The sequence below is a fragment of the Temnothorax longispinosus genome, chromosome 2 (genome assembly GCF_030848805.1).
Source record: "Temnothorax longispinosus isolate EJ_2023e chromosome 2, Tlon_JGU_v1, whole genome shotgun sequence".
NCBI classification, from domain to species: domain Eukaryota; kingdom Metazoa; phylum Arthropoda; class Insecta; order Hymenoptera; family Formicidae; genus Temnothorax; species Temnothorax longispinosus.
The window spans coordinates 23,806,365-23,823,818 of record NC_092359.1 but is presented as its reverse complement, the minus strand read 5'-3'; the positions used below and the strand labels follow the sequence as shown (position 1 = coordinate 23,823,818).

Genomic DNA, 17,454 nt, shown 5'->3' with positions numbered 1-17,454 from the left:
GCTAATTCATTTATTACGCTTCTTCGCCTACAATCTCAATCTCGGCCAAATCCGCCAATTAATGAGAAAATTGCGAAGGCGTCTCCTTGGCGCGGTTACTAAAAATATCGTTCCTCCCTTCTAAGAGATTAACAAGGATATTCCCGTTTTCCTTGGATAATTATCTAAAGTTTAACGCGATGAGTTTGATGAACAAGTTTCTATATGATATAACATGCCATGTTATTTTACAAGAATTATTACATCCTTGTTTGTACGATCCGATCGAAATAGAAAAAAAAATAGATTTTAAAGTAATATCAACAATAGAACATAGATAGAGAAATGTCAATAACTATTCACAATGCACAAACTTATAATAAGAGAATATCTCTCGGAGAATTCGGAACTAGGAAAGTTATAGTCAAAATTCTAACAAGTTCGAATGCTTATCGTTATTGATAAAATGTGCCATAATTGCGATAGTCTAGATAGGGAGGAAATATGGATCAAGTCGGAAAGTCCTTCGGCTATTTGTGCGATATTGATTATAAAGCGAGAAATTTAGTCTAGACTATTTTCACAAGTTTTCTTACCGGCGGCGCCCGCGCCAGGCTAATTACTTGGAGAGCGTCGGGCTCGCACCGAGATATCGACTTCAACTCGATATTCCGTTATCAGGATTCATTTTATATTTTCCGGCAATTAAAGGGCATCAAATTAATACATATTTCGATATTCGTTACGTTCGAATGTCTTTAAGGGAGATACTGTGCGATCGATAAATTTAATGGTGCAAAATTTTCCATTAGTTTGTTAAAATTTTTTGATAAAAGTTAGTATAATTGGTATGGTTTGATAAAGCGTTGGATAAAAATAAAATTTGATTTAAAGATAATAAAGGTTAAGATAATTATTTTGACATTAATTATTAAACTATTTTGATATAACAATCACATAATAGTCACATCACATCACATCAATAATCACATATGAAATAATAATAAATAAAATTGATTTCTGTCGACTCATTGAAATCCTCTGAAAATATATATTTTGGCGGTATTCGTAAGTTTGTTCACATAATTTGATTATTAAAATCCTTGATAATATTTTCGGTAATTCCATCCAGGGATTCCCAAGGGTAAAAATTCACTACGCGATCTCTCTTATGCAATCCCACCTTGCCATGCGTATTTTCCGGTTTCTCGTACCTTAGAGACATCTGATACGAAAAGTACTTAAACTCGTAAAGTTTTTCAGACTGTCGAGAGTTAAGGTAAATCTTGCCTTACGGAAAGCAGGTTGATGGTACGAAACTTTGACTCGGGATGTCTATCTATTTCACGGCCTCGTAAACAACTTCGTGTATCATTATGAGTTTTACCGTAAGGACGAATATTCCTCACGATGAAGAAAGTTAATGAAACCAAGGAAAGGAAAGAAGCTTATGCAAAATGCGCCATGTTTCGGTTAAAGATTAAAATAAGGTTTATATAGCCTGATATAACGTTTTAAATACTAAAACGATTTATTCGAAGGTAAAATATCGCGCTTGTCCAGTTTTGAAAAAATTATCAAACATATTTTTAGCATGGGAATACTTTGGATATTGATCAGGCACTAAACTTGGCTCACTTCTTCTGCATTTCTCCTGCGGGAAATGAAACACATATACTCACGTCTATTATCTTATATGTATATGGTTTAAATTCCTTTATTATTTTATCACGAAATATGAAATGTTATTTTAGAAAAACTGTGGAAGCATCGTTTTTAATGGTGGATATTCCCTAGGAGTATTATTTTGTACATAAATCGTTTTAAGCTTAATTCTTTCATTACTTTTGCATTTTCTACTAGATTGCAGGATTTCTCTAAATTTTGCATGCAGAAGTGATTTAGAAGTGAACTTGAAAGAGTTTTGTAAAACAAGATCTAAAATTTCTCGATAAACGCAGTAGTTTGAGGTTGAGTAAACTCTCTCAAGCCAAACGAATTTTCCAGACCGAAAAACGAAAAAGTTTCCGTTAAAATACCGTCACTCTTAATACAATTTATTTTCTATCCTAAGCTTTCCAAGAATGTGCAACGGCTTTATTTCACCGGAAATGTTGATTTTTTATACAAGTGATTCTGCGCGCGTATCATTTTCGACGGCAAAAATCTTTATTGAGATTTTTACACATTATCATATTTTAATCAGTTGCATTTTATACTCTGCTTAAAATTATTTATTCATGAACGACTATTGAATTGCTATTATATGTACATATTATCTTAGCATTCGCATTTAAAAAGTTAATTTTATATAAAAACTGTAACTCACGTCTATCGATGAAACTAAAAGTGCCGGAAAAGCCAGTGGAATTAGACGATGGACCCTCAGTGTGAAACTCCAGAATGAGTGTCGATCTCGAACTGTAAAGAAATTGCGGGATGTCACGCAGTTCTCCGCAAAGCACCCCGGACCAAGGGGTGTACTCAGAAATGCCCTTACTCTCCAGATGTAAAAATAGTTTCAAGAAATCTCCTTTTGTACAGCTGAAACCAAATTTTAAATATATTGTTAGTATAATATATACAATATATGTATATATGTATAATAATAAATAGTGTTAATCGGGCATATACCTGAATTTTAACTATCTATATAAATTTAGCGTATCGGAGAAAAAGAGAGAGAGAGAGAATAAAATCAGCAATACGCGATATATTTACACTAAACCGATAAATTCACTAATACATTTACTCTCTAAATCTGATATCAGTGACTATTCACTGATTCAGATTTAGAGAGTAAGATGTTCATAATTCGTAATATGCCTAGAACAACTAATTGACTAATTACACTCAGTATTGAAATGGAACAGGTGTTCACAAGTTCCACTGTACACAGATTACCACAGTTCACGTGCTTCGAGAACGTCTGTGATCCCGTGACTTAAAGCGAATACAATGCCGAAATTAGCGCGGCTTATGGCAAAGCCGAGAAGTTCATGCTAGCATAGCGGGTTGTGCTCGCAAAAACAATTTGCTACTCGCATTAATTCAAGAATTCCGAGTTACAATTTCGATGAGACCAGAGCTGTTTTCAATAGCTCCGATGTTGTTTTATCAAAGGGTCCATGATTAATGTCAAAATTACCCGAATCCTTAAGGTTTTACGTGCCCGCGGGGTGCATGGGATATTAAACCTATTACTCGACGCGCGCGCGCGAAACTATTATATCGAAATTACTTACAGGTGAGCGACGAATTACACATTAATTACACCGCGCTACAAGTTCAGTTGAAATTTACCGAGGTCTTAATGATCCCGTTACGCAACCTATTTATCACGGTCGCTTGGACAGCTCCTAATTAATCGGTGGCACTCCCTGCGCGATATTCCATCTGTCGTGAGTGAGTCGCCGCGGTATATGCCTACGATGAAACGAATTAATTTTGTTGCGCCAACATTTCTTCCGACTGGACTGCCTCGCGAGCATGCTCCCTGGAGACGCAGGGCACGAAAAATCTGCGAATGGATAATTTATCAGTATGCGATTCGTCATCGTTAATAGTGGCCGTGGAAGATATCCCTCTGACAAGGCTCAGGCAACACTGTGAATAAATAGGAAACCGCGGGTGGCCGCGGGTGACCGCGTATCGACCGCAAGGATCGCTACCACCCTGGATATTAATTTTGCACCTTAATTTCCCAAACGTATTTCCGTCGACGCTCACTCAGATCTTACGAGTCCCGTTACGATATACAGCCGTATAAGGTGGTCTGCGGCAGTCAACGTTTGTCGTTATTAACTGAAGCAGGGAAGAGACGTGGCCCTTGGCGTATCGCGCATCTACTACAGAGTAATGAGATAGGGATATAGAGTAACAGCGCAAAAGCGGTATCGCCTAGCCCTTGCCCACTCGACGAACCTCCAGTGGCTAAATTCTCAGTGGCAGAAGTCATTGGTCGAACAAAGATGGTGCGAATATAGTAACAGTGAAATTGCATACCTTTCTAAAAATTGTTTATTTGAGTGATGGTTGCTTGAAAATTGGCATATTTATATATCTAAGCATATCTAGGAATACGCGATATATTAATTCCGCAATACTGTCTCAATACCAACGTTAACTTTCCGTAATTCAAAAATTCATAAAATAAATAACTATAAATTATGATAGAAACCGGAATAATTCGCGACGACGAATGATTTCGCAGAAGAAGTAGAACAAAGGGAGAAAGAGAGGGCAAATTTAAGAAGGCAGGAACGAATTGATGTACCGAAATTAAGAGGTGACATCAAAAGTTGGCAACAGAACGTCTAAAGCTCGACGAATCAAGATTTACGCGAGCTTTCTCGAGGCTCGTATAGCACGCACGAGTATATCATAATGTTACGTCCCTTCGCGGGTTCCCGAGGCAGAAACACCAACGATTTGTTTCGGAGTTTCGAAAGACCCGCTTGTCAAACAGCACGCTAAGAAAAGCTGAAATCGCATGTAGAGATCCGTGACCGAAGACGAAAAGGTTGTTGCCACTCGAACGTCGGCGTTGCTTTGCACCGTTTTGCGTCGGTTCTCGTGGCACGACTTTTCCGCACTGGTTGCACTCGGACACTGCTTGACTTCTGGCTGCCGCGATTTATTACGTGGTTCAGGAAACGAGTTTCTCACTTTCCGTGCGATGCCCGGGTGATATTTTCTAAGGTTTCGGTGGGAGCTAGAGAGGACGCGATAGGAAAAATCATGAACGATCATGGTGCTCGATTGGAACTCAGCGGGAAAAAAATAAATCGAACCGCTGATGAATCTGTCAGACCCTTTGGCCACGTCCGTCGGATGGGTACGAGTTTTATGAGAAAAGCGGGTGACGTGAAATATGGCCGACACCCTTGCACCTTTTTTTGATCATACGTCAAAAAGTTAAAACGTGGTAAAAATTTTATTATGATCGAAGCCTAGTTTGTACACGACGTGCTTACACGTGCAATATTAATGGAGAAAGCTTCCCGTTAATATTAGGATATACAGTGGGCTTCGCAGTTACCTTTCTCCCATTCCTTCATTCATATATCAAAATGTCGAAACTCGGTAAAGTGGAGAAAACACTTTTAGGATTAACGGTCGACTCGTGGTTTTCACATAATTTCGCCAACTACATCGAGCAAATAGATACATAGATACATTCCGCGTCGTTTTTTGTCAGTATTAGCTGCAAACATAGATACGTATAAATAAATGAATGTAGAGTAGCACAAAAGTCGTGAAGAAAGTTTGTAGACTACTATTCTGTTATATGAAAACGCGCTATATTTCGTTGTCCACAAACTATCGATCACTAAAAGAATTCGAAAGCAAGCATACTTCTAAAATAAAACTTATAAGTATCGCAACGCGGTACATTGCGATTTATTTATACGTATTCTGTAAATACAACGATCTATGTTTCTATGTGATCGGCGCGCGAACGATGACGAATATAACTTTATCGTTGCTCAGGCAGTGTAACTGCAGTTGGCGTTCGATATTGGCAATTGCACCAAATATAGCAACGGTGTCGCGCGCTGTTGAAGGCAAAGAGCCACAGGGTGTGTGAGTAAGAGTGAGAGTGAGAGTAAGAGTGAGAGAGTGTGTGCGTGAGAGAGAGAGAGAGAAAGAGAGAAACAGACTTTGACATTTATATCTTGTACCTGTCACTCTACGCTAAAAAAAAAAGTATATATAACAATAAGATAATAAATCAAAATAACAATTCGCGTCATTTTATGATGAAATGGTTAAAAAGTCAACTCTAGGAATAAAGGTATAAAGTCAGAGGTATCTCATGATTGAAGCAGAGATCCTGATTAGCGTGCGACGATTCCAAAAGTTTTCGCCGAGAGTCCGCAAAAGTTGTCAGTGTAACAGGGAACACAGAAGGCTCAACTTCGCAAAGAGTCCTCTATGATTGGCCCAATGCCAGACGTCGACATATCGCGTATATGGGTATAAAATATGTTTTTGAGAAATTAAACAGAATATTTCAACTACTCGATTTAAATTACTTGAAAATTTAACGTAGAAAACAATTTAACAGAAAAAAGAAAAATTACTGTATAATAATTTTCAATAATAAGCAGCATAAAATAATAACAAAAATAATAATTATAATAAATTTTGTAAATTATTTTCTGAATCATATACAAATATATCTATCATTGTATTCCATTCGATTATTAAATATCCCACACGTACAAAAAAACATACTTCCGTTAAATTCTCTCCATTCTTCTAGAAGAGATAGAAATTCAAACCTAAAAAAACAGTTGTACTGTGCTTTTAATAACTGAACAAATCTAAGGTTAATGTACCATTAGGAGTTGACATTTTGTCGATTTCCGGAACTGTGATATTGACGTCCCAAAGGTTTTCTCGCAAGCGTATATACCGTGCAACCAACTCTGTGGTTCTCCTACGCGCCTGTCCAATCACGCCACGTGATTTAATTCGAAATGCATATACTGTAAGCGAGGTTACGTATACATTACATGCAAGAGAGTTACTCCGAATTTAGCCCACGGCTTTATACGTTCATCCTTATCCCCGCAACGATAAACTAATCGGTCTCGCAAATACGTGTACGTCGTAACTTATCTCCTCAGTTTCCCCATGCAACGGACTCGAACTATCAATATATCAGAGCGAGCCATTGAGATAATGTTTTGATATAATGTAAAAAGCATGCATCCGTTTTTACGTGACGGCTTACAATAAATTGAATTTAATCTATACATAATTCGATTTTCAAAGTGTGAAAAAATTGAGAATTAAATGTCTGAGATCTAAATATCCCCCTGACCGATCAACAGCTTTGTATGCACTTTCTTCTCTTGTCTCATATTCACATTATTCAGATTCTGTCAAAAGGTTCTGTGAGCTTCTACTTATTTTTTTAAATAAGAGACTACGCAAATAGCACTGTATTACTCGTAACTTTATTCGCGCAACATCGGATCTTTCGAGGCGTTATTTCCGCGCAATTCCAGCTTGTAATTTCCGCAGGCAACGGCAGCGCTTACGTGCAAGTCGTGTTTTGCGATGACTTAAGAGTTCTCGGAAAACCTCACCCTATTACAGTCGCAAGGTTATATTTGATACTCTTTTGATTAACACATATACGCCAAATATTAACGATATACATATATACTGTCGGTATTTTATTTCATAGTTTTTATTTCGCGAAAAATTGTGTAGCACATATATAAAGTTTCTTTGGAACATTCCAATGCATAATGATTTATCGATTGCATTCCATTACTTACGGTAATTAAACCTGCAGACAAATTAATTCTCTTTCTAAGTCATTTGTGCTGTATCCGGACGACAAAACGAGAATCACGTTTTCATTATTGATTCCATTAATAAAGGTAATTCTTCAAATATAACTCTGCTTCTTGCATATAAAAAAGAGTGAATATGTGTGTGTCTGTGTGTGTATGCTTCATCCAAATATTTTTCTCGCATTTTAGTATTTTCCACTTCACGTATAAAAATTAGTAAATGCACACTATCTTACTTTTGTAAAATTAGATTAAAAACTAAAAAGTATTTTTTTACTTGAATACATGCAAGCAATTATTTTACCTATATGTATAAAGGATTGATCGTTTTCTACACGCGGTAAAGACATTTTGTCTTATCACGATTGTTCTCATTTTATTATATTTAAAAGTTTCATTAATAGTGAGACACAGAAATGGCAAATTGAAAAAAACGCATCTCACTTTTACACAAATATTCTGCTTAATCAGTCAGTATAAGCAAGGATAGAGGCGGACGGACAGCACGGTCAGTTCTTGCATTGTTTCCAAATAACGCCTGCGGCAGTTCGGGCCCGAATCAGAAAATGTAGTTGCACTCAAACAGCTTTACATCAAATGGCTCATATCCAGGACGAGCTCGTAAAAGACGTCTGGCTGGTGCTACTTTAGCGCCGTGATACACGCGTTCCATTAAAAGACTACGAGTATTGTGTACGTATTTGTATGTGTACGAGCGTGTAAGAGCAGCAAATTCTCTTTCCCTCGTTCATCTACGTAGTGACGCCTACACGGTGAGAGTATCGAGAACATGTTAGCCGCACTTTAAATCGGAGTTCGTACAAAACGGAAAACTGAACAACGACGTTAATCCATCTTTACATAAAAATATAGCAAAGGGGATGGAACTTTTCTTTATCATATAACTACTATATAAAAATATTAACCAATATAAAAATTACATGTTTTCTGATATGTTACTTGCATTCATAACTTCACATAACAAAATACATAAAATTAGTCAAAAATTAATCAAAAATACTATGACATTTAAAATGTAAAATTCTTAGATATAACAATTTATAAAGTATATATTATATATTTGATTCGATGAAAATTTAGTTGATATTTAAAAATTAGAAGATATCAAGCACATTTACTCAACGATAATTTTACTTTCCAACTCTGAATCGTTACTCGTTGATTTCTCTCCAGGTTTAGACTATCGACTTTCTTTCTTCAATAAAGCACTCGCATTCCTCTTTCTATGTCTTATTCCTTCTTCCGTTTCTGTTCCATGATATCTTACTGAGCTTATAAAAGCTTTTATCGGCTTAACGGAATTCTCTCACTGAACGTTTGAAAAGAATTCTAATGCCAGTTGATATGATCAATGAGTTGACAAATTCTCTCGATACGTTTTATTTAAAATGTTAACATTATTGCTGCCATTCATCAAAATTGTAATAAAATCCGCAACTATGGCAAAAAACGTAATAATTATAATATTGCATATGTAAAAAAATTATCTAATAAAATAAAATGTTAATATTACGAGAATTTTATCGGGCGCGATGTATGGCTATTTCCTGGCTGATTAAAGAGTGAGCCTAACTACTTATCGAGTAACTTGACAATGGCCCAGCGCAAGCATAGTGAAACTACTGATACAAATATCCTATTCTCCATGCGTAGCTTCAATGATCATTTACATGCTCGCATTACACCTCCCATTATCGTAACTAGTAATTTCATTAAACACAGATTGTAACTGGGAACGATGCCATTAATATCCTATCGTGATATCACGTATCATCGTTACGATCCACAGTATGGGTTGAGTGAAACTTTCTATATTATTTATTCATTATTCAGATATCACGACAGAATGCCTACTCGTACAATAGAGAATATTAAAAACAAATAACTAATTGATTTCATTGACATAGTAACCGTAATAGATAATTATTATTAGCTATAATTAAATGAGAACAGTCGTATCACATTCATATTAACGGACAAGTCTGTTTCGGTGATTATTATCGTCTGCACTGTTTCGTCACGATTTCGAAACTAATCTCATCAAAAACAATTTTATTGTTAAACAAAGTATCCTTCGTTGTTTGTAAGGCGTAAAGTAAAGCTCGCTGTAAAGTCCCATATTGTTTTCCTGGGATGACTGTGTCCATCGCTCAATCCGAATGGCTTAGTTGAGACATGCAAGCCTACTGCTCGCCAACGCGTAGCAATTGTACTCACCACCGAGCGACAATGGAGATTTAGGAATGCGAGCTCAGCTAAACAATAGAGCTTTATGAGAACCTAAATCCACCACAATGGACGGCGGTCGCGGTGTGCGTACGCCGATCGATATTTTAAGGTGTCGTCGCTGGCTTCGCGCCATCGACCATCCCTTGTTTCGTGACATGGAATAAACGGAATTGCCGTCTTAACCCTGAAGCATCAATTTAAGTGTTAGCTTAATTTAAACGTCAATTTAAACGTCGGCCTTACTACACAATGCGAATATCTTGCATTATTAAAGAATATAAATGTTCGCAATGTACAGAAACGATATTCTGTAATTAGTGTGTCTGTTTATAGAAAGACTTTCACGCTGTTGGTGACCTAAATGACAAATTTTTCATTTTTATCACTTTGATTGGTATGCTTATTATGTCATAAAACAATTTAATTATGATTCTAATTAAAAACGGTTATTGATTTAGATATACATATATATTTCCAGAGAGATGTATATACGTTTGCTTGTAATATATCATTACTTCATATATAATTTACTTTTATAAAATTCAAATTATTAAGTATTATCCTGATATCTCTGATTAAAAGACTCGTTGATGATATGCCGAAATCCTCTTTCACGTTGAAAAATAGAATCGTCAAAAGCGCGGAGCTTTGTAATCACTTCTGATATTACTCTCATCGATCGTACTGTTACCTATCTTAATTCATTGCTTTGAAATCTCGAAAACTGCTTTATAAAAGAAAAGAGAGCTAAGCATCTACGATAAATTGACAATTTAAATAGAATTTTAATAAAAATATGTAACAAAAAATTTTTTCAGTTTACTCAATAAAACACAAATAAATGCTATAAAGTTTTTCCTGGAACATTTTATGACACGTTCCGGCTTTAACATTCGGTGTAATCTACGCAATTACTACTAATCGCAAGATATTATGAAAGAAGAATCTTCATGTATAGAAGAATCCATCAAAATTATTACAATTTACTGACGCAAGAGCGTGCTGGTAATTAAGCTAGCGTGCAGATAATAGTACCGGGTATTACATCAGGCCCTAGGTGTGCATATAATGTTGCGTCTAATCGTTCAACAAAGGATGTAGTCAAATACGTTATATCGCAAGAGCTTCTACACGCACGGATTATATCGTGACTCTCTACAATAACATGTGCCAGCGGAATTCGTAATTCAAGTACGAATATTATCGTCGCATCTTGAATGATCCATTGTCGTTAAAATAGCATTTGCGTATTACGAGGCAGACAACACAGACAAATTGCTGGTTTTCTTCTTCAGAAAATCTCATAAACTTCTCTTTTGACCCGTGTGTCTTTGTTAAATCGTACATCCTATAATAATGCGTGTACGGTACAAAAGCAGAAAATAAATTTAAACAACGCTTTGTTGCTGACATGATATTTTCAAAGAAAAATAGACTTCTTTATAAACTATCATATGTATGTAAAAGCAAAATTGTTTTAAGTGCCGGTAAAATTATCTTAATCATTTAAAAAGCAGTTAAATAGGATAGTATTTTTGCTTCGTATATACACGATAGATTGAAATAATCCAATTGATAAAGAATATTCTACCCAATATGTCTTCGCTAGTTGCATCCCTTCGAGAATAAAGGCATTTATCCTGCTGATACGACGCGTTTCCCTGAGCAACAAACCAACTCCCTTCGGGACTACGACCCTCAACGATGAAAAGTGGTCGCCTCATACAATAATTCAGAAAGACAACAAGATCCGTAGAGCGATATGTCTTAACTTTCATCATTGCCCTTTTCGACGACATCATGGTCATGCCTCTGACGGTTGCCAACAAGGATATTATTAGATGGTACACTTGTGTGTTTCTCTATAATTTTATTGTCTATTCAGGAAAAGAAAACATAATAAGGAACATTGTGTAACGATGTTAATGTGTAACGAGCTTGGTAACGAGCAATGTGCGGTACGCTACGTTGCAGCAGCGCTTTCATCCCTAGTACAATGAATGAAACGATGAAAAGTCCTCGGTAACGCTTTATAAGCTTCTTTCATTGAAATAACTAAAATATAAAAAAAATATCGCGATATCGCGATATCGCCTAGTACTGCGTTCAAAAATCAATATTTTATTTAAATATTATTAAAACTGAGATATGAAATTATTGGAGAGTAATACTCGTAATAATATTGTCACATTTTATATTGATTCCTGATTATATCTTGATTGTACGTATTATATAATTTTTTGCGAATTTCGATAAAATCACTACGTGCATTTTTAAAAATCATACTTTATAAAATTTATTACGTGATAGTTATTAAAATATTTATTTAGGGCACATGCAACGTTTATCGCTGCATCGTTCGCGTTTCCCATTATTTCATTCCTATGTATATCCTCACGGATTATGCCAAGTGTCGAGCTGCAATGTTAAAGCCAGATAATATTGTTCAAGTGCCGCAGCTTCGTGCCATTAATCGCTATCCAAAAGGAAACCGTTTGTCCTCGACTAATGCTCTCTTGCCTCTCTTCTAATTATGGAATTACACTATATATATTGTACGTAAATCGATAAGATTATATATTTAAAATCAAAGAAGAATGAGGGATTAAATCCAAGTTTAAATATAAAACTTTCAATAATTTTTCCCTCGTCTCTCTGACATTACTCTCAATAAGATTTCTTACGCAATATCTTTGCATTTAATTAAAACCTTCCATTTAACTCACGATATAGAACACCATCTCAATTACTTAGCTTAAGCATCGAGATTGCGACCCGTATTACCTTTGTTTTCCCGGAAATGTCGCACAGAACGAGAAAATACGCGAAATTCGGCATATAATCTCGACTAGTCGTTAAGTAGACAGGAACTGAGCGGAGTAAGTTCGGCGCAACAATTTGTTCAAATCCTCCGAAATCCCGATCCGTACGGTCGACCGGCCAAGTCCTCGGCAAACACCACTAAGGGACTATCTTGGTGACAGGAGATTTGTACTCTTGTGCCATACTGGAAACACGGAATTCAGTGCAAGCACATCTTTCGAATAATAGCATCGCCTTTGTATTTACGTTGAGTTTCCGCAATCCGCAATCGTTAATATAACGCTGCTCAATGAGATTACGTCAAGGATTTCTTTTTATCCAATTGCAATCGATTTAACGAACAAATAAACTAACAGATTGCTCCAGAACAGATTTGCGCGAGAACGACATTTAAGGAATTTTCTGTTATAAGTTCGGCAAATCCACGTTCTCACATTTTATACTATAGCGCAGATTGCGCACAGCCGTGCTCCACAGAAGGTATGCTTTAATACTCTTCCCGCACTTTTCATTTGAACCATATGGCGTCGGGGTTACGAATCCATGATCTTTTCAATATCACGACAGTCTTGTGGGAACATCTTAAGTGACTTCGACCGTCGTGATGGATAATAATCTAAAAAAATATTCCGCAAGCTTACCGAGGCCGAGGGTGCGCTTAATATTCTTAAAATATTACGCATTACGCATTCTTAACCCTAAATCACTAAAACTCGCTGCTCATTCTTTACCTTTCCGCTCAAAAGCTATCGTTAAAGAAGTGTATGCGGGTTATTCGATACGCACGCGATTTACATACAAAATGTGATCTAGATGTGACGAGAATGTACGTATAACGAAGGGAATAATTTAGCTTGTGCGCGATATGTCACACAAACTACAGAGTACATTGCAGATATTCAGGTTCTAATGGGACGTTTTGCTGTCTAGTGGGTTGGTTGAACGTGTTCGAACGATCGAATAAACGGAATCAGTCGCCGTACTCGTTACATTCATCCAGACAAATGCAACAATGGGATGCTTTGTGGTATCAATGCCATTGCATCGAACGTTGAAGCTTCTCGTTGATCCCTCTATGAAAAAAAAGCGCGTAAATATTGATTTCAACCCGATTTTACGATACTTCATAATTGTCTGTTGTTTAATAAAAAAAAACTTGAGAAAATAATAAATAAAAAATTAAACAACTAACACGGAGTAAATTTAAGAAAATAGCAAAGAAAGATTTAATAAGTTTGTAGCTGCAAAATTCATTCGACGTTATACAGATACTGTATCAATACGCGTATTAAGCTATAAGAACGAACAACATAACCACAGGTTTCCTAAGAGCGTGAGCGATTGCAATAAGTATGGAAAGCGTAAGATCACGAGAGATTTAACCCTGCATTTGAGCGATTGCTCCGGCACGTGCCGTACTTTACTTTATGCCCCGTACTCATGTACCTCGTCGTCTACGACTATTACTTATTCCATTGCGTTACGTGATGACTATTCTTTAGTGAACCATCAAGTAATAAGATGTTGTCAATTTCTGATAGCATTCTCTCGCAGTATATCGTACTTAATTCTAGACTGCAAACATTAATGTTTTATCATGTCCATTTTTGTAGCATAAAAAACGGGGGCACTATTTTTTGCAAAAGGTGACGTAGTATTTGGTTGAATCCGTCGGGAGAGTTAATGATACATGGCGAATAAACTGTAAGCGCCTCCGTAATAGCATCCGCCCGCGCGAACTGATTTACCCATTGTGTATCAACCGCATCCGCGTGAAGATGAATCTTGCGCAATAAACTCGGACAACGGCTCGGCACCGGATATTTTTGTGTACCTACGCTCCTCTCTGTACAATGGGCCGTATTTTTAGCCGCCGGTAGTGGTGCTGGCCTATATTTATTTCTGAACGACGGGAATCCCGTTTTCAGTGGTACGGCGTTTCTCCCTTCGCCAGGTATAAAAAATTCTATTTTTTAATATTTTGCCACTATATCGCGCGCTTTTATCGCGGAACGAATGTGTTCGTTCGGTCTGTTTTCGTTCTCTTGTCACATCATTTAATTAAGACGGCTCGTATTTAGCTAGGGGAACCTGGTTGATTTGAGGAAAACAGTCGGACGTTCGATATGCTTCCATTGCGACTTTACAGTTCGCAGAAAAACTCGATGCAAATGCGCGACATTTTCCGACGCGGTCGCAAATGCGAGCACAGAGTCTCGTCGACGAAACTACGGTGATAAATAAAAAGTATCTGTATATGAGGGAGACTCTGTGCGCTCGACGAAATTTTTTCCGGGATCGCAATGTTTATTGGACTTGTTTCGCGGGTGTAAATAACATTGGCGTTCTGCCGGATATCCGCGTGGACCACTTTTTTCGTGAATTGTAAGTGTATCACAAAGTGCTACCCTTATCCACGTTAGGTTCACCATGACATTACGGTACGTTACATGTTGCAACGTGAACGTTAGTGCCAACTCGTACCTTGAGACCTAAACGTAATTTTTTTTTAGTCGCGACATATAAAAATTTAATATTGATCTTCCGTTATATATAACGGAATACACATGCTTAGCATATAACTGTTATTCCGCGACAGTCTTACATCGTGAAAATGTCGCACATCCGCACCCTTATGTTTTTGAAAAGAGGCAATTTGTGCTACTGAAAACATACCATGTATTATTCTTAATTCTAAATAAATAAGGATTGTGCTCGCGACATTTCTGCTATGGACGTAGATATGCAACGTCACGGGTGCGCTCTTAAAATTCCGATTCATTCGTATTGCATTTCACACGGATGCGATATGTTCTATCGCGGACTTTAAATAAAAATTATAATTTAATTTATAATAATTCAAAAAAAAATTACATATATATATACATATATATTATATATTGTATTGCGCGGTGAATCGTACGCTGATTTACATAGCTTTCATACAAACTAAACTAAACGTTTTAAATAAACCTTATGTAATTTCACACGTTCGTTAAAATTACATAACGTATTATTTCTTGGCAATTCTCTGAGATACAGCAAGATAAAGAGATACAGCGCGATATTTAATGATACAAAAAAAGTATAGCAAAATTATTCGGTATGGCCTGTTGCATAGCATTTTGCTTTGTTGGTCGTCATATCGTCACGGAGTAACTGTTGTATTAATATTAAGACGTAACAGAGAGAAATTCGGGAATCTCTTTCTTTTTTTTATTAAATATCGGACAACGTACGTGATTCGATATAACGGGATGTTATCAGCTTTGGCCAAGCTCGTGACCTGCTTCTCTCCATTGTATCTTCTCCACTCGATTCCCCCCTTTCGCGAGTTATTGTCTTCGAGTGGAACAAAAATTGCATCGGTGGCGGTACCGGCCGACTCAAGCGATTCGATATGAGTCCAACTATTTCCATTCGTCGACTTCAAAACGGCTGAATAGGTACCGCTCGCATGGTTCTGATTGTAAAGGAAGTATCCACTTCCACTTGCCACTTGACCGTATCGCGCGAAACTACGTTATACGTTTGCCAAGTTTGTAACAGACAGATTGCTACGTGACACGTATGAAGTATCCGATCGATCGACGAAAAGGATAGATAGGTGACTGACGATCGCTACTCTTTTGCGATATGTAGACAATATAAAAAATTATTTACTAATATATCTTAAGAACTGTCTTATAGCTGCGAATAGGTGCAATGTGTGACTAGTCATTATATAAATTTCTAAAGTCGTGAAGTTTAGTCTCGCACACGAATCGGGGCACATACGTACAGAATGCCTAAGATAGAATAGGTAAAGTGAAATTTGGTGTGATAAGAAAATATATTTCGGAAGAAAAGAATATAGGTAGATAAAAGAAGTTTGAAAATTGCGAATGGTAGTTCAACATATATACATATAACAAAAGCACGGGGCTTTATATACTACTACATTTATACAGTAGTTTATACATTTCCTTAGAGTGTATGCGAAAAGAGTATGAGAGCGATTTTCGTGGAGAAAATGAGAAGTTACTGTACCATAATTACGAGATAATTATTACTTGTTCAAGAGCAAGAGCTTTCATAACATCATAACTGCGAGCCATTTTCTTCCTCAACGTCGTTCTGATTTTACCCCGCTCGGCAAGAATCTTTCTACGATGGGCCTAATGATGAGCTCAAGGATTTGTAATATCGTTGCGCAATCTAACGCATTCACACAGCCGCTCGCTTCTCGCCATTGTGCTCGAGACGTTCTATCGATCCCGCCTCGTTTTCTTCTTCCTGCCTCTTGCTGCCTTTTCCCTCCCGTTTCTCATTTAGCGCGAGAGATTGCAACGGATACGATTTCAGCTTCTTACCGACGATTACTTACGCGCGAAAGAGAATTTATGGGATAAAACGCAAGCATCCGTCCCCGGACTCCCCGGTTACAAGCAAAATACAGAACGATGAACAAACTTCCTGTCGTTTTCCGACAGAGAGAGAGAGAGAGAGAGAGAGAGAGAGAGAGGGGGGGGCAGGGGGGAAAGGGGGAGGGAAGGAAGGAAGATTGACAAACGCAGTTGTCATCTGTTTTGGATAGTGGTCGGAAAACGGTGGTGAGCTGAGAACTCTCGTCGTAGGAAGTGCATAAAAGTAAAACGGAGACAAATGAAAATAAAGAGCCGTTGTCCGTCGTACACAACGATAAGAATTTACACTCGCGTTTACTGCCGAATTCACGATAACGTCCATCATGACGATTTTCTTACATCCGCAAAGAGCGCTTAGTGACAATTGCTTATAATAGCGCGGTATGAGCAATACCTTTAAAATCTTCAAGCTCCTTGTACTTTCGACCCACATATTCTAGTCCCCGGGCATTTATTGTCTCTCTCTTTCTCTCTCTCTCTCTCTCTCCGGCGCGGCGGTATTTTTCAATCGCGCGCGGAGAACGAATAGGAACGTATCTTTTTTACGTTTTCCGCACGCGTCCTTATTTCTGCAGAAAAGCAAAATGGCTAACGGTGGGCGAACGGTGATTTGATGGACGTGAAAGAGGATAAGATTGTAAGAGCGTCAGTGGTGGCACTTTTCGGAGGGAAGAGCAAGGCCC

General features: G+C 37.3%; 2 protein-coding genes across 9 annotated transcripts in view; one reads left to right on the top strand and one right to left on the bottom strand.

Moving 5' to 3' along the window:
- The window catches only part of M (zona pellucida domain-containing protein miniature), a 308,803-nt gene that overhangs the window by 203,226 nt on the left and 88,123 nt on the right, over positions 1 to 17,454 (top strand). The gene's annotated exons all lie outside the window — the stretch shown is intronic.
- Positions 1 to 17,454, bottom strand: part of Sol1 — a 238,388-nt gene that overhangs the window by 158,950 nt on the left and 61,984 nt on the right. For all 4 annotated transcript variants that reach the window (XM_071797777.1, XM_071797774.1, XM_071797775.1 and 1 more), the window contains exon 4: positions 2,309 to 2,523. In XM_071797777.1, the coding sequence (XP_071653878.1) occupies positions 2,309 to 2,523 (215 nt within the window). The remainder of the gene's footprint in view (positions 1 to 2,308; positions 2,524 to 17,454) is intronic.